Source organism: Brachypodium distachyon, chromosome 2 (assembly GCF_000005505.3).
Source record: "Brachypodium distachyon strain Bd21 chromosome 2, Brachypodium_distachyon_v3.0, whole genome shotgun sequence".
NCBI lineage: Eukaryota > Viridiplantae > Streptophyta > Magnoliopsida > Poales > Poaceae > Brachypodium > Brachypodium distachyon.
The window spans coordinates 21,045,314-21,063,026 of record NC_016132.3 but is presented as its reverse complement, the minus strand read 5'-3'; the positions used below and the strand labels follow the sequence as shown (position 1 = coordinate 21,063,026).

Below are 17,713 nucleotides of genomic sequence, written 5' to 3'. Positions count from 1 at the left end.
ATCAGACTCTGATGTGGCAGGCCTATCAACCGGCCGACGCGGCCCATTAGGCAAGGATCTGTTTTCCGTCAAACCATCAGACATTGAATCGTCCCCGATCGCCGTTTCGGCATCCGAAGACGAGGGAAATACGGAATAACATTCGGCAATTATTTTGTGTATCTCTTTAGTGAGGTTTTAGTGTTTCTAGCGACGGCGTAAAAAATAATTTTCCTACTCTAATCTAATTTCCCAGTATCGAATCAACTGGTAGGCTATTAAATGTTTCCTAAAATACGATTACAACTGAAAGTTCTTAAGTTTTCATCTAGTACTATAATACAGGCATTCCCAAAAATGTTTTTGAGATATATACCGGTGACGTAGACGTAGAACTATTGAACTTTAGAATACGTGTTTTCGTTGGCCGGACAACGGCGAGCACGGATACATTAGGGATGCAACGATATGATACTGATCACAGTTAACGTGGGGTATAGCTCTCACGGTTCATATATGCTCGTCGTAGTCGCAAGATCAGGAATTCATGCGGCTATTTCGATTCAGGAGTCGCCTCATACATCGTTTGTTGTTCCATCGCCATGTGGCCTAGTCTCAAAATTGGTGGCATGTGTAAGAGTAGAGTTTTGCACTAGGCTTTTGTACTCCACCAGTTCGAAGGATAATCTTTGGGTGGCGATTTGATATTTTTTTTGAGAGGAGGTGGGCATTTGATTATATCTTCAGACCAGACCAGTGGGCTCCATGGTCAAACGCCTCGGCATGAATCTTCGTACTGGGCCGGGCCCGGAGGTGCTCTATGCTGGGGAAGTAAATTTCTACCCGAAACGTACAAAAGGAGAACAAAAAAATGAAGACGGACCGTGTGGAAAAACAACCCCGAAGATGGATACCTTACCGAGAGAGAGAGAGGGAGAGAGAGAGAGAAAGCACCGGCCCAATTTTTCGGCCTAACGCCTCATGCCAGGCCGCCAGATCCCGGGCCTTGCGAAACACGGGCCAACGCCTGGACCAATCTCGCATGCTGCTGGGCTCACCGAGCACGGCGCAACATCTCCCGTATCCTCAAAGTTGTGCTGGGCTGCCTGCCTCTTATCGCGAGCAGCCTTTTCTACGTGGCCCGTTCGAGCGGCCAGCACGGCCCTATACAACAGACGAACGGTCCACCGTCTGCCCTTCATCGCGCCTCGGCTCAAGCTCCGCGGAGACCGCATTGGTTCCTGAAAAAAGAACGGTTTTGTTACAGAGAAATTGACTATTTTTAAGTTAAATATAAGTCAACATGCTGACAGTTTAATTCAATGGCAGCACATAAGAGATGCAGGAGCAGGGATGACGCCCACGTCTTAATCCAAAGGTTCTAGCTCGTCAACTGAGATTTATTTATTTTTTTAAAAAAATTAAGCGACTGTAAAATAAACACACCCTTAAAAAAATCAAGCTGGTTGGATAAACCAAGGCATTATCTTGCAAATACCGTCTTAAAGTGAAAAACATGTTAAAAATATATTTAATTTTTAAAAATTTCTCTATTTCTAGTTTCAATTCAAAATCAAATTCAGTTTAGGAGGTATGAGAAAACAAATTTAAAGATGAATAGTAGCAAACAATAAACTTTAGTACTTGCTGTTCAATTTTCTACTTGTAACTCTTAAATGAATTCGACTTTACACTTGAAATTTTGGCATGTTTCTAAAACTTCACCTCCAAGCATACTATCGATCTATTGTACTTTATTTATAGATCAATAAAGCTTTTTTAAGAGCTTCTACTCATGGCTTCCGTTAAGTTTTTGCTGTAACATAATTTTTAGTTGATATTCTGGAATAGCCCATGATTCTTCTTTTCTTCCCTCGCTTAGTATAGGAAACCCAATGAGTTATGTTACCCCATTAAAGAAAAAACAGTAGCTGTGAGTGGTTTTGGAATTAACTTACAAGTTAACGATTTGATTTCTCTTAAAATAGAGTTGAACCTTGAACGACCCCCACGTATGATCCTGAGGGGCGAGCTTCTATGCAAATTGGACTATTGTGTTTACTCGACACCAGTGAATGCTCACGGCTGTTCATGCTGCGAGGATGACACCAGCCTAATAGAGGTGAACCCAGTGCTCAGTTCCGCAGGCTTCACCCCTGAGGCCCTGACCATCACTGTTGGTCGAATGTGATGGACTCTCTTTTTCCCCAAAAGTGAAGAGATTAGAGGTTCGCAGGATGGGATGGAACATATATCAAAGGAGAATCTTGCACCATCTGACAGGCTCACAACTTGGCCCAATAGCATTGTTCGGCACAAGGCAGCCTCCCAATTTGGCCACCACCGCACAAGTCAATGACAATGATTGCCTCTCTCCCTGTTAGCCCTGTAACCCATGCCAAAGGGATAACACATCGATAAAGAAAGTGCGAGTACTACTATGACCGAGCATTTCAATCCCTATCACAGGCTTTGACGAAGTTGGCCACGTAGGCTGGCCTTTCACTTCCCCGGAAGCTCAAGGCTGGGCTGGATCATGAGGCTATGATGAGGCTATGATGCCGTCATGGGCCGGCGGCGCGCGCACCGCGTTCCAGAAGAAATGGCGAGAAAGCCGCCACGCTCCGTGCAAGGATTTGAGATAGGCACGCGTATGGCGCATATTTAAACGCGCCATGACCTATCCTGGACCGATCGACGACGTAACTAGTGGAATCTCTAGCCATCGTCACGTTCCACCCAACACTTTCCGAAGATCGGAAGAGAGCAACGCAGCAGTGAAACGATCCGATTCTCCCAACTCGCCAGGAGTAATAACGCAAGGCCCGCGGTGAAAAAGATCCGCGTGTCCTTTTGGTGTTCCTTTCCGTTTCTTTTCTCAGCAACGACGTCTCTTCTCTCTTGTAGTGCCCGAACAATATATGCTACCGTCCCGAGATGATCTTATTCTGCTTGAAAACGGGAGAGGGGATTGGAATCTATGCTTGAAATCGGAAGCTACCGGAAGAACTCGAGCCAAACAGTGGAGCGCACACGGTGGGAGTACTGGAGGGGAGTACACTGTGGTGGTCGTGTTGCTTGCCTGGTTGTGCCCCGTGTGACGTTGCCGTCTGGCTGGGCTGCAGAGAAATGCATGGCCAATGATTGCTCAGCTCTACTACTTTCTTTCTTTTTTCTCGGTGGCGTGAACTGCAGCGGATACGTCCTCCACCCTCCCCTGTGGGAACTTCACTACTGACCTTGACTCGACAGTCCACACAGCTCAAGTGCTGTCTCAGCCCCACCGAAATACCGAACCAAAACACCACAACAAAAACAATTCTCTTGATTAAAGCAAACCAATGAAACAAGCTCTCCAAAGAATTTTTTTTTTTTTGATCGAGAGCTCAGCAAATAATTTTAATGGAAACAAAAATGCAGCACGCGCGCACGGCACCGAGGAGTATAACAGAAAAAAGACGCATGCGCATCCCACCCAACAGGGCCCGATTAATAAATTAGCGGCTCGGCGTAAGCCAACAGGGCCCTCATTGGCCCCCACGGAGTACGATTTTCTTATATTCGCCAAAAGCCAAAGCCAAGCCAACACCGTTTGCGTTGCGTGCTGCTTTGGGCGCGCCAAAAGGCAGCGGCCAACATATACCAGATCGATTAATCAATCCTTCCTTCGTTTTCCCGGCGTCCCGATCTCGCCCGCCTACTCCTCTCCTCTCCTCTCCCCCGGCTCGTGCCCTCCCCACGACCCCTCATCAAAAGATCTGCTTCTCCCGGTTCGCTAGCTCGGGTTTGTTTGTTTGTTTGAGCGCGGGGTCGCGATGAGCTGCGGCGGCGGGCAGAACGGCTGGCTGCTGGACTACGGGCTCGTGGACGAGGAGATCCAGGGCTCCGACTTCATCTACATGGTCGACGATCCCGCCGTCTCCAGGTGAGTCTTCTTCTCTTGCTTCACCGATTCTGCTCTTCTGGGACTGGGAGGTTGGTTCTTGATGGGCTTGTTTACTTACCCTCTGCGATTTGATTGATTGATCGGATTTGCAGCGTGATATTGGGGTTTGATGCTCCCAGAAAGGAGGACGGTGGTGGCCTGGACAACTCCGGTGCCAAGAAAAGGTAAAAATCCTTTTTCTGGTCTTTCGATCTGTAGCTTCTAAGCCCGGTGGTGATTTGCTCGTCGTGGAGCTGCGGTGACATGATTTTGGCAGGTTCTGGTATTTTTCTTTCCATTATTGGTTCTCCTGTTTGGATTATTTTGGCCTCTCTGATTTAGATTGATAAGAAAGGTAGCAGTAGTTGAGAGAACGCCAGTCTGGACCTATGGCTAGTAAGCTAGTACACGTGACTCACAAAAGGGTAGTACCCGATTACAGATTGCTGGAAACATTTGCAGACAAGTTTGAGTCCAATGAATTAGCTGACGACTTTTGATATGATCCTATTTTGGAAGCTGCAGAGGTGGCTATTTTTATTTCCCCCGTGCAAAAACGTGGTTTACAGCCAGAATTAGCACGATTGCTGGAAACGTGTAGTCACTGATCACGGATGCTAAAATACCGCCACATCTCGAAACTTTAGGAATACCGGCTTTTGAGTCCATGAGCCTAATCTGACTTTGCTTGTTTTCTTTCTATCCACAGATCCCGTCCAGAGTCGAGCGCGCCACCGGGCACCAAGGCTTGCCGTGAGAAGCTCCGGCGAGACAGGCTCAACGAAAGGCATGTTTCAGAATTCAGAATTTCAGTTCCATGACTAAACGATGCCACATGCCAGTCTCCCGTTTACTTGGAGACGTTTTTAGCATTTGCCACACCAAATCTGACTGTTGTTGTGCAACATCACAGGTTCAATGAGCTATGCGCCGTGTTGGAGCCTGGGAAGCCTCCAAAGGCCGACAAGGTCGCCATCCTAGGCGACGCCGCTCGCCTCCTGAACCAGCTGCGCGCCGAGGCTCAGAAGCTCAAGAAGTCAAACGAGTCACTCCAGGACAACATCAAGAGCCTCAAGGTACGGCACGCCCGGATACCTTTCATCAGAATGACAAAATTCAGGGATCTTATGGTTCGATGTGGTTGCAGTCTGAGAAGTCGGAGCTGCGAGATGAGAAGACGAAGCTGAAGGCCGAGAGGGAGAGGCTGGAGCAAATGCTCAAGGGTGCCACAGCTGCTGTGGCCGCTCCGCCGCAATTCGTCCCGCACCCCGCTGCGCCGCCGCACTTCCACCCCACGGCGGCGTTTGCGCAGGCCGGCAAGTTCGTCCCGGCGTACACCGCCAGCTACCCGCCACCGGCCGCCTTCTGGCAATGGATACCGCCGACATCTCTGGACACGTCGAAAGACCCAGCACACTGGCCGCCGGTTGCATGATCAAGTTGATTACGGTGTGCCCCTCATCAGGATGCAATGTATTGAGCTTTCGTGCTGTAGAAGTTGACCAAAGCACACGCCCGAAGATAATCTCGGGTGCTGATTGTGCGTAGCAGTTTAATTCTATGATTGTGGTGTGGATGTAATGATCCAGGGTCACCCGATACAGATTCTGGGTGGTCATTGCTCACTCGAGCAGTCTGTGTAACAGCTCTAATGTTAAAGTTATGAACATGATGATTCATAATTAGGATGGTCCTTGCAGAAAAACCGTTAAAAGATATGTCCTGCTTATGCCATTACCAATGTGATGTTAGTCCAACAACTTATGCCGGCAATAAACTTTCTAATCTCGTCTCAATCGAATGGTACTTGCAACTTGCTCCACGTTGTAAGCAAACTTCTCTCTAAAAACCAAAACATTGTCAGCACATTGTAGAAGAAGAAAAGGGTTTTAAAAAGGGAAACTTCTCTTGAACTATTAAAACTGTTCATTTTCACCATCGGGTGTTTGGGTGACTTTTCTTCAGTGGCCACCACAACACCAGGAAAAGAGAAACTCCCTTAACCCTTTGTTGTGCAGCTTTGAAAATTTTATACTTCCTCCGTCTAACAAAAAATGTCTCAACTTTAATCAAATCTGAATGCATCTATACACTAAGTCATGTCTAGATACATCTAAATTTTGACAAATTTGAGACATCTTTTGTTGACAGAGGGAGTACTAAACCAATAGCAATTAATATATATCGGAGGGAGTACCTCGCTTCCAGCTGCTCATTGTGCAGATTACAAAGTCCATCTGAAGATTGCGGGCACCACTTCCTCGCTTGCCCCTTTGCTCTTCAGCTTTGGCACCATTTAAACACTCTGCATATTTCCTCCTCCTTTGATATTCCGTTGAACACTCCGCTTCTGCTTCCCCTACCTACCATCATTTGGCCGCCTATGAATCATCTTATGTCGCATTTGGACGGGTCGAAACACCAATGTATTCTCCAATGAGGACGTTCAAGTATCGCGCTCCTTAACTGCCATCATAGAAGACATCGACAATTGGATTGAAACACAATTCGATCTTCTGCTAAACACTCCGCTTCCGCTTGCCCTACGTGCCATCATTTGGTCGTCTATCCTATAAATCATTTGGACGGCTCAAAATGCCAATGTATTCTCAATGAAGACGTTCACGTATCGTGCTCCTTACCTGCCATCATAGATGACATGGACATTCGGATAGAAACAAATTGATAACAAGGTAGCCGTCAGATTGTGGTGTAACTACCTATTATCCCTTTTGTCTCTGAAGTAATACACACGCATAAGAGTTATCTTACGGTTGTGTTTGGATGTAGACATTGGGCTTGTATTGAGCTTTGACATTATGTGAGGCTCGAATACCAGGATTGATGATGTTTGGTTTGTCGAGGAACTGGGGCTTGGTGGGCTCAATGCCTCATATCTAGCACCCAGTAGGCATGGCAAAAATTCCTTGCATTCAGGATCCATACGGATTTCTCTCTTCTCAACCTGGCTACTCTACTCGACAAGGGTTCCCCGTGCGAGGACTAGCGGCAGCGGCGACACATATACCTCCATCGCACCTCTCCTCACTTCCGGCCCCTCTCAACGGCTCTATTTCCAACCGCTGCCGCCACCTCATACTTCCCAAACTCAGCCACGATCAAGTTGAAGGTTGGATTGGGTGATCGTTATTTTTGCCATGTTACACTTGCATGTGGGGCAAATTTGTCAGGTTCGCTACCAAACTCACTAAACCGGTAGATTTGTTTTTTGAGAATACTAGTTTAACAAGTTGTGATCCTGCGAAAAGATCAGTCACTATTGTGGTTCTATGAACCGCTTAAACCAAATGTAACATATATGGTTTTAAAACGTGATGTGGTTTAATGTTACTATTACCTAAGAACTTGGTATAGAATAGAGAGAATTTCATATTTACCAATCAAATTTTGCCCAGATGTCCAAATGCCACTCAAATTTTTGTTACAAATTTACCACTGAAAATTTGCATGGGTACAAATATAAATTGTCTTCTAATCTCTTATTTAACAACTAGCAGTCAACTAACTAACGGTAGTGACATATTTGTACCTAATGCAAAATTTGAGTGGAAAAATTAGAACTTTTCTGAGTGGCATCTGGTCAAAATATGAGTGACAAATATGGAATTCTCTTTTTAGAAATAAAGGAGGATTGCAGGTGACAGTATCCTGAATCGCTTCTTTCTCTAAAGGCCACCACGCTCGTGTTCGATTCTGCCAGCACGCCAGTGTGATTTCCAGAGATGAAAGTGAAACGCCTGAATCTCTAGGCACATCCAGACGTTAAAAATTCAAGCTAAAATCAACTTGGGACCCTGGGTGCACCAGCTGAGACTGCATAGCACATTCGATTGTTTCATGACCCTGGGTGCACATTCGATTGTTTCATGAGCTTGTACAAGAGAAACACAAAAACAGCAGCTCCAGACTAGATACTCTGGCCACCATGATAAAATCAAGTGTAGAAATAACCGTTACAGTGCACCAAGCAATGGCAGATGCTACTCGATTGATGGTCCCAATCAACATACTGTGCACATCGGTACATTAGTACTCTTCTCACTTCTAGTAGTGCTGCTTCTTTTTATTATTATTATTATTATTATTGGAGAACCGGAGTCTCCAAGCTCATATAAACTGATCTACCAACAAACCGCCGCAATAAGATAGTTTCTACACTATGATTGAACAATGTAATTAATTGATTCACAGCCCTCCTTGATCTTCACAAGATTCACCCTTTTTGCTCATTTTTTTGCTTGTAGTCTGATGAAACCATGTTGATTCACAGGTTTTTTACTGAATCCTGATCAAGAAGCAAAGGGCCTGCACGCTTGCTTAGTATCAGATTAATATGCTCCACCATATAAACATGTATAGAGAGAACCATATGGCGATGAAATGTATAAACATGTATAAACACTTAAATGTGAACATTTCACTTGATTAAATATGAATAGTGGAGTTAATTGAGTAGGCAAACGTACAAATTAAAAGAATATCTTAAAACAGAATACGTGAAACCAGAAGCAAACCTGATTGCAACGGGAGAGTCTTGTGGGTGTATGCAACATCCTTGTCCCCATTCACCACTTGCCCTTTCCCTCGTAAGATCCTACATATCAAAATCAGTACTCTTTCATATTAATAATATTTCAATATTTTTTTATCTTCAATAGAAACAGCCTGTGCAGCTCTTTTGATATTAATAAAGCTATATATTTGATTGGAGGGGTAATTGTAGCTGTAAGATTCAAGACTGCCCTGCGTCAAGAACATGAGTTAAGGTATTCAACATTACATTATTCTAAGGCTTATGAGAAAATTAGAAAGTTGCTTAAGAATTGAAAATCGACTGAAACATTGCATGTCAGCAGAATTTAGATGATAATAAGCCACATGTCCTTGATTCTAGACTATGTTTCCATTTGGCATGGCATGGTTTATTGAAGTTAGTTAAAGCACTATAGATGTGGACACAAAAGCAAAATTGAACTGGAATAGCATAGATGTCAACAATGAACTATCATTTGTTGCATAGTACTTACAATGAATGAAAACTGACCGTATAGGAAAAAAAAAACTTGCGGAACATTCTGAAGAAATGTGCAACCTCAACAGAAATCGCAGGATGAGGCATGTAGACTGTAGCATCCCATGGATGGAAATAAAACTTAAATGCAATAAATATATCCTCTCGATTCAGATTGTCTATCTGTTCAAATCATCGTGACTTTCCATTTGTCGTCCCCTAAATAACTTCCAGCTATCAAAATGCATGTGCTCTTGCAATGCCCCAAAATAGAGTATTCACATTAATTTCTATGTCTGTACAGTTCAGTAGCCAGTTTATTTTCCATGTCTGACACTGCTAACTGACTGGGTCCATAATGTATGTTCTTATCCAAGTAAAGTTTGGTCGATTGGTTATGCAATATCAGAAGATAAAGGAATAGGCATGAAGGCCTTGATCCAACAGCCAGTTGGCAACATACCATCTTGTAGTTAAAAGACCTTCAACACCCACAGGTCCACGGGCATGAATACGACCTGTACTTATGCCAACCTATTTAAAATATTCAAAAGGATCAGAGATACAGACATAATGGTAAACGAACATCAAAATAACAGTTTCAGATGTACCTCAGCACCGAGTCCAAAACGAGCCCCATCGGAGAATCTTGTACTCGCATTGTAGAATACAGCGGCGCTATCAAATTTTAGAAGTACAACGGAGCACATGTTAGACACCAAATCATCGTACAATATCATATCAGATATAAAAATAACCTACAGTAAGATCACCAATAATGAAATAAACAAGAGCTAAAATCAAAGACTTGATTAAAAATACCTATCAACTTGACGTAGAAAAGACTCTGCTACTTTATCATCTGTAGTCACAACACAATCCGTATGTGCACTGAAAGTAGAACAGAAAACAGAGAGTTCAGTTCAACCAATCTAACTTTTCTTGAACATACCTGAGAATTGAGCAAGAGGGAGACAGACTACAGAGTAACACTTAGCTACCTTCCATAACGATGAATATGGTCGATTGCCGATTGTACATCATCTACAAACTCAACTGTGCAAGCCAAAGAACTGTATTCCAGATGAAATGAATCTGCTTTCGGGTAGCCTAATACTTTGTGGGCAACAGGGCCACTATAAATATTAACTCCTGCAATACAACATTAGTTTCAACACATGAGAACCCATTGATCCACAAGTTTCTAGGTATTCTGCATGAATGTAAAGACTGAAAATGACATCACATGCATCACATGCTATCACATGCTATAACTGGAATGAATACAATTACAAGACTCATAGAATATGATATATGCAACTTAACATTTACCAAGCCACAACAGGTCATTTAGACGTTTTGGCATCATAATTGGTATTTTTAGGCATTTTGTTTTTTTTATGGAACTGAATGGAAACTTCTTTTGTGATCACAGCAGAAGAGATTTATGAGAATCACCAAGGACTCTGCAACTTCATTTCACAGCACGGCACAATGCAAAACAACAATGCGAAGATAGCTGTTGGTACTAGCTGCTATTCATCTGATTCAGAATAAGGGTATTTATCAAAGGAACCTGGCAGGGTATTCACGATAAACGTTTGATAATTAATTCAACTACATAATCACAAGTAGATGAAGATACTATAAAGTGTTAACATACCAGTCAGACTTTGTGTCAGCAAACACATACATTGCAGTGTAAAATAGCGTTGACTTTCAAATGGGCGCCATATAAGAATCAACAAAAAGAGCATAGACATGCATAAAGAGTGAAAGCCAAACCTGCTGTTTTGAGTGCTAACAATATGTCATCAAGTTCTGGGGTCTTCGCAAGATCTTTATGAACAAGTAATGTCTCCTACAGAAAATGCAGCCAAATAGGTTACTTAATATTAAAATTACAGGACATTTGAGAATTTGAAAAACAATAACATAATAGAAAATTACTACCATGCCAAAAATGTTACTCCCTCTGATCCTAAATTGTTGTCGAAATATTACATGTATCTAGACGCTTTTTAAGAATAGATACATTCATCTTTGGGCAAATTTGAGACAAGAATTTAGGATCGGAGGGAGTACTAGAAGAATTAACTACCATGAGTTTGTAGGTATTTTATGGGAAAGAAAAGGGTGAACAATTTAGATATTTCTTCTATGGGCAACATAAAATTGTAGGCAAGATCAATAGGAAGATCTTTAAAATTGTAAGTTATGTGGACATTGCTTCTCGGTGAGAGATTCTCCAAAACAAATACTGAAATTTGGAACTAACAAGAAAATGCATCCAATTTGACAAGTACCATTGCATTGCAGGCTGCTGGGTAATCAATCTTTGCATCCAACACAATACGTTTTGCCATATCCATGTCTGCTGATTTATCAATATATACATGACAAACACCATCTGCAGGGAGAAGGCAAGAGCATAATTAAAACTTGAATCTCAAATAACAGGCAGCCAATTTAGACATTCTAAAGAGCAATAATAGAAGCAAGAATGATGTTAGAAGAGAACTGACCAGCATGACCTAGAACAGGAATCTTAGTTGATGCCTTGATTTGAGAAACCAGCTTATTACTCCCTCTTGGAATGACAAGATCAATGACATCATCAAGCTGCAAAATGTATTATGTGTTTAGCCATATTTGTAGAACAGGTGCTTTGGTAATATGATTGAATGCTCACCTTAAGCAAATCTGCAATCTCATCTCTAGTTGTAACAAGGCCAATCAGTTTTTCACCAACATTACCAGGAATAGCATTGGTTATAACCTAGAATACAACAAATTAATATGTCTAAGGACATAAAAGCGGAAAATAATACACCATGCCAATAACAAGCTGCTACTTAGCACAAGATAATACCTTGTGCAGTATGGTGTTTGATCTCATTGCTTCTTTTCCACCTTTTAGGAGTAGACCGTTGCCACTTCGAATGGCTAAAGATGCAATCTAAACAACAGTTCAAACCAAGGTGATTAATATACTTGGGAGTATAAATCAAGTACAAAGCACATGGATTATAGAAACTTAAGAAAGTTAACAACTAAAAATACCTGGACCAGGGCATCAGGTCGTGACTCAAAAACAATTAAGAGAACACCCAAAGGAGAAGATGTTTTCTCGAGAACTAAACCATCAGCAACCTGAAAAACAAACTCATTGGTTCAAAAATGGAATATTTTCCTTGTAAGAGTTCCAAATGTAAACTTCATATGAGCATTCACCTCTGTTCTTTTCAGTATCTCATTAATAGGGTCTTCCATATTTGCAAGAGTGCGAATAGATTTTGCGAGGCTCGCTATCTACAAATGATGAAATAGGCTGAATCAAAACAATAAGGAATATCCAAAAATGAGAAGCAAGTGTCGTCCATGCTGCAAATCAGTGAGTACTAAGAAACAAGAAGAAAATCATTTAGTACATAAGAAACTACTATGTAACTGCAGTTATAAGTTAAAACATGTGAGGAAACATATGTGAAGCCTACTTTTCCTGGTTTCAGAGTCAATCTAGAAACCAAAGAAGTCTCATATCCAGCTTCTTGTGCTGCAGCTATATCAGCTTCATTCTCAGATCTAATTAAATCCTCATTTGCCTCTAAAGCATCCGCAACATCAAATAATATTTTCTTGCGCTCCTCTGACGACAAATTCTGTTTCAAGTGTCAATACGATGTAGAATCAGTACAAAGAACCAGCAAAAATAGAGGGAAAATCTTGTATGCACCGTACAGTGAGCAGATATGGACAGTGGAAGGAACTATACCTGTAGACGCCTTGAACAATCTCTTGCAGCAACAGCCATTTCATGGACACTAGCATCCTTGGATGGTTCCCACAAACTTGCATTCTTATGAAAAAGAGTACCAATTTTTTCCCCTTGGAGAACTTTAACAATGCTCTGAGAATCAAATCCACTTCACGAACAGTAAAAAATGTCAAATTATTTTGCATGCAATGGGAAAGTAGAAAAATATTGCAACAAATGATGATTAGTCTATCAAGATGATCAATGGCAAACCATCTTACAACTCGTTTTTGCATCTGTAGGTATTGAAAAAACAAAAATGCATCATGTTTGTTTATGTAACCAGTTAAGGCAAAACATGAGAACTAAGTTTGAGCACAACATTCAAGGTAATCTCAAAGGCAAATACTCCCTCCGGCCGGAGGTACATTTTTTGCAGAGTACCCGGGATGCTTAAATCAGAAAGTCTAGTAATAAATGTTAAGAAGCTAAGAACTAAAAATTGGGCTCTGTACCATTTCATATTTATTGTTAAGAGAGTTTAGCTAGCCCTTTTAGACTCATTGGTTAGTATCAAACGGTAGACCTTAACAACTTTAACATCAGCAGTGCACTACGTAATAAGATCTGGCAGAGTGACAATATCCAACCAAAAACACCAACCAACCAGCAACATCCAACCAAAAACACCACTTGAATACGGTGACAAAAATTAACATCATAGATTGAGTGTTGAGCAATTCTAAGCAGCAATATTTCTTGTGTTATAAGAAGGGCAAATGTTTGGCTTACCTTGTAATAACAACAGGTATGCCACCTCCTGAAGCCAAGGATGCAGCCTGAACTTTAGCAGTCATACCACCTCTACCAACACGAGACTTGTCTCCAAAAGTGATTTCCTGATAATGTATCTCTTTGATGTAAGTGTGTATTATCTTTGATGAAGGTTCACTTGGTGGACCGCTGTAGAGGCCATCCACGTCACTAAGTAGAACAAGGAGATCAGCTTTCAATTCCAATGCCAGTAGACCTGCCAAACTGTCATTATCCCAGAATATACCAGATGAATCCTGTAACAGAGTTGTTGGTGAAGATCACAATGCAAATGATAAAACTACTGAGGTAGGCAAGAAGAAACAGTCACGGTACTTCTGCGTACAATATTCCAGCTCTAAGTGTTCAACAATTAACACAAAATCAAAACTACATAGCAACACCACACAAATGCTACAGCTATAGATTTTTCAGGGTATTGTATCGCACAAACGCACCTCATATGGAGCCTTTCTAGTACTGACAGCATCATTTTCATTAAATATTGGAATAACTCTAAGCTCTAATAGTGACTCGACAGTTTCACAGAGTCGCTCCCGGAAATTTGAATTATCAAAATCACTGTCTGTCACAAGGAGTTGGGATGACGAAACATCAAGCTGCAACATGAGAATTTTGATGTTACAAACAGGTGCAGAAGGTAGCAGTTCATTCAGTAAAATTCATGCCAGGCTAAATAAACACACTTGGGTGAATAACATATCGTAGAGTGCCATCAGGCCACTCTGACCAACAGCGGCACACGCCTTTCCATCCAGCTCGTTCTGTGGCTTTTGCAGATCGGCGAAGCTGCTATTGACTAGCTTCCGGTACCTGAGTCGCTGTCGCCCAACGCCAACAGCACCTGAGGTGACCATAATCACCTCATATCCTTGAGAGTTAAGATCCTTCACCTACATTGCCACATTTTGTTGATTCAGGATGAGCAAACAGATCTCATGCTATGCATTTACGTAATGGGGAAAAGTTCAAAAATCATAATGTCACCTGCTCGCATAGGGCTCCAATCCTGCCCAAAGCCAATCTTCCATCATTTCTAGTGATAACTGCAGTGCCCACCTGTCATGCAAGAAGGGAATTAATAGCAAACAGGGACCATAATTCCGTTCACGGCTATTGTGTTTCATCGTTTACTAAATTCCTCAACCATATCTAATACTCCCTCCGTCCTAACATAAGTGACGTGGATTTGCATAAGAATCTATACAAATCCACGTCACTTATTTCAGGACGAAGGGAGTATATGCTTGCCCAGAGTTGGCAACTTTGAGATGAACCGCACAAAAGTAGTTTCTTTCTCCAAAGACTTACAAAACAGCATAGTTTCTTCAACTCTTTCCATTTAACAACTCTCCAGATCTAAAAGAAAACACGGCATTTGAACAAACTAGAAAATACAACGAGTCCACGAAATCGTCGAGGGTGCAGCGTGTGATGCAATATCAGAAATATTCGCATAAGACACTTTTTTCCTGCCTTTTCAGCAATCCATTTTCATCTGACACGAATCAACTTTCCCAGCTTTTCCTATCCCTGGTTACAAGAAAGTCCGGGAATCCTGGAGTCGACAAAAAAGGACTAGCAAATGTTCCCAGGAGTATTAAACATGGGAACTTCCACATCAACGCATCGTCAGAGTGAAACCCAAAACCCAAGCTAAACCCTATCGTCCCCTCTTCCCCACCACCATTCGTCCTAATCCATAGCGGAAAAGACCACCCGAATCAATTATACGAAATCTACAAGATTACTCGTCGGCCTTCGGTTCGATTCGGAAATAGAACTAAGCAATGCTAAATAGCATCGCACAAGAGGCGCACAGAGCAAGCGCTTAGATCTAGCAAGGGCAGCAAACCGCGCCGCCGCCGCCGCCAATTTAGTCAAATCAAATCACCTTGATGATGATGCGCTTCACGTCCTTCATGAAGGCCCGGTTGGGGTCGGCGCTCGCCATGGCCGCAGGGCGACTGCTTCTTCCTCCAACTCTCTTTGTCTCCCCTCTCTTATCCGCAGTGTTCTTTTGCGCCCTCCCGTCGCCGCAGCCGCGCGATGCGAGGGGAAGAGGGGGGGGGGGGAGAGCTTGAGAAAGAGAGACTGGGATAGATAGAGAACCGAGGGCTTTTAAAGTGGTTCCGCGAGGCGAGGGCGCACGGAAATCCTAGCGGCTGCCACCAACGAACCGGAACGGGATCCTCTGCGCCGGCCGCCGCCACCAGCTGCCAGCTGGACTCACCACTCCCCCGCGTTTGCGTGCCGCGCCCGTCTCCCCCTTCGACGGAGGAGGACGCGCACGGGGTGGCCCCGATGGTTGGCCGTCCGATGCCGGGCCAGGGTGCGCGTCCAAATGCGGAATGGAGCGCACGACCGCGCTCGCACCAGGAGCAGGAGTAGTTTGTTCAGATCGTTGTCACGGGTCAGAGGGCTGAGATTTGGATACACTCGTAACAGAGCCGTTGCGGCAAGCCTTTCTCGGCTCGTCATCAGGTCCGGTCGAACGGGTCTGCGCCATCCACACGCAGCGCCCAAGTTAGCCAGAGTGCGCGGCGTCTTTTCATTCGAGCGCTAGCTACGGAACGAGAGAGGGTCGTTGTTGTTGGATGCACGGCACGGTGCACCAAAACTGGATCTGGATTGAGTTTGGCGAGGCCAGTACAAAAACGTGGATGGTCGCGAATCGTGATCGTGGGGGTTTGTTGTGTGGACGAATGTCTTTGCACATCTGGCCCCTGGCACGGGCGCGACAAGTGTGAGGGCCGTGCCGCTCTGTGGGCGCGACAAGCGTTTTTTGGTTTTTTTAGGGTGGCTGATGGCTGATCGGCGCGGAATCTGTCGTGGTGTAGAAGCCGACGAGGATGGGCTTGGTGACGGATCACGCGGAGCCTCGTGCGCACTGACACAGGGCCGGCCGAAAGGATATCCGAGGCTCGGGGCCGCGGCGGGCGTTGGCCTCTTCTCGGTAAAGCGCGACAGGCGTCACAGGATTTGCTCGCGGCGGCACACGTGGTGACCGCAGCTGCTGCTGGTCGAAGACTTTTTGGGTCAGGTCACTCGAAGACTCAAGAGTAGCACGGCTCTAGGGGGTCGCTAGTGGGGAGGGCCAGAAAAGCGAAGCCTGAACACCGGATATACCGGCCATGCTTTACCTCTCTCATCGATTTGTCATACGTTTTGGATCACAACTTCACAAGCAGGGCATGCTCGGGTTTTATGGTGACCGGCTTTACTGTTCCAAGTGTTGCAACAAACGTGAAAGAATAAAGGATATTCTTTTTACTGTTGTTTCTAGAAGATCACGGATATACCCCTCTTGGCCTACGGGCATAACCACTGGCTGGCGGATCCACAGGGTGACTAGGGGAATTCGGCCCATATATGATTACACCTTATATCCTGAGCCCAAAAATATTAGAAAATCAGGCTGCTACGATCAGGCCCAGCCCATCTCCTTGTTAGGCTTGGCCGGCTCCTCGCCTCGCGTGTTAGCGTCGCTGCATTGGGCCTAATCTTATCGATCAGCCGGAACACAACATGCGGAAGTCAGGAACTACCGGCCTAGCTAGCAATCAGCACGCGGAGCACAGCCGCAATCTCTCGTGCCCGCACCAAGCAGAGACACGGGAGCCTGCAGCAGCACAACGCCCTGCGACTTGTTTCGAATTAATGTTTGCTTGTTGCTCGAACTAGAATTACTGGAACTAGAATTACTGTAAATTGTTCCAATGTTGAAATTCTCTATACGTAACATACAAATGCCACTTCATACTGAATCGAAGAAATACTTTGAATAATGTCTGAATTGACAAATTCCAATGCTTCATTGCTTATATTGTGGTTTACTATTGGCGAGTAATATTTGAGGTAAAAAAATAGCGGGTTATAATATATATTAGAGTAAAAAAATGTACATTGGACCACCCTGTCTCAAAAACCTGGATCCGTCACTGGGCATAATGTGATGTGTGTCTCATTTAAAGCGGATTATCCTTTTAGTTGTGAGTAACCCAAAAAGTTGGTTGTTACGGTTAGACGAAGTGTGAGCATTCAGCATTATGGATACATAAACACTTACGAGCAACTACACAGGTATTTAACAAATTTAACAACGTGCCAAAGCCAAATTTGCCACGTTGGTTCAGTGTAGCACCGGTGCTAAATGTTTCTTTCCTCTCCAGTGTAGGTGATGCCA

The 17,713-nt window shown here is 43.7% G+C and overlaps 2 protein-coding genes across 2 annotated transcripts; one reads left to right on the top strand and one right to left on the bottom strand.

The window, feature by feature from the left end:
* Positions 1-3,548: 3,548 nt before the first annotated feature.
* Positions 3,549-5,633, top strand: LOC100822537 (transcription factor ILR3). Its single transcript, XM_003568280.4, has 5 exons — positions 3,549-3,904; positions 4,018-4,089; positions 4,614-4,691; positions 4,818-4,980; positions 5,052-5,633. The coding sequence occupies exons 1-5, from the start codon at positions 3,795-3,797 to the stop codon at positions 5,337-5,339; spliced, it is 711 nt and encodes a 236-aa protein (XP_003568328.1). The 5' UTR covers positions 3,549-3,794; the 3' UTR covers positions 5,340-5,633.
* A 2,103-nt stretch (positions 5,634-7,736) lies between these two features.
* LOC100822226 (delta-1-pyrroline-5-carboxylate synthase 1) lies at positions 7,737-15,620 on the bottom strand. The gene is made up of 20 exons (XM_003568279.4): positions 15,422-15,620; positions 14,515-14,586; positions 14,214-14,420; positions 13,965-14,126; positions 13,486-13,763; positions 12,712-12,862; positions 12,434-12,598; positions 12,171-12,248; positions 12,000-12,089; positions 11,809-11,895; positions 11,629-11,715; positions 11,462-11,558; positions 11,243-11,346; positions 10,722-10,797; positions 9,938-10,088; positions 9,759-9,827; positions 9,548-9,614; positions 9,400-9,470; positions 8,440-8,519; positions 7,737-8,230 (listed from the first exon to the last, which is right to left on the bottom strand). Exons 1-20 carry the CDS (start codon positions 15,479-15,481, stop codon positions 8,190-8,192), a joined length of 2,193 nt encoding a protein of 730 aa, XP_003568327.1. The 5' UTR covers positions 15,482-15,620; the 3' UTR covers positions 7,737-8,189.
* Positions 15,621-17,713: the final 2,093 nt, after the last annotated feature.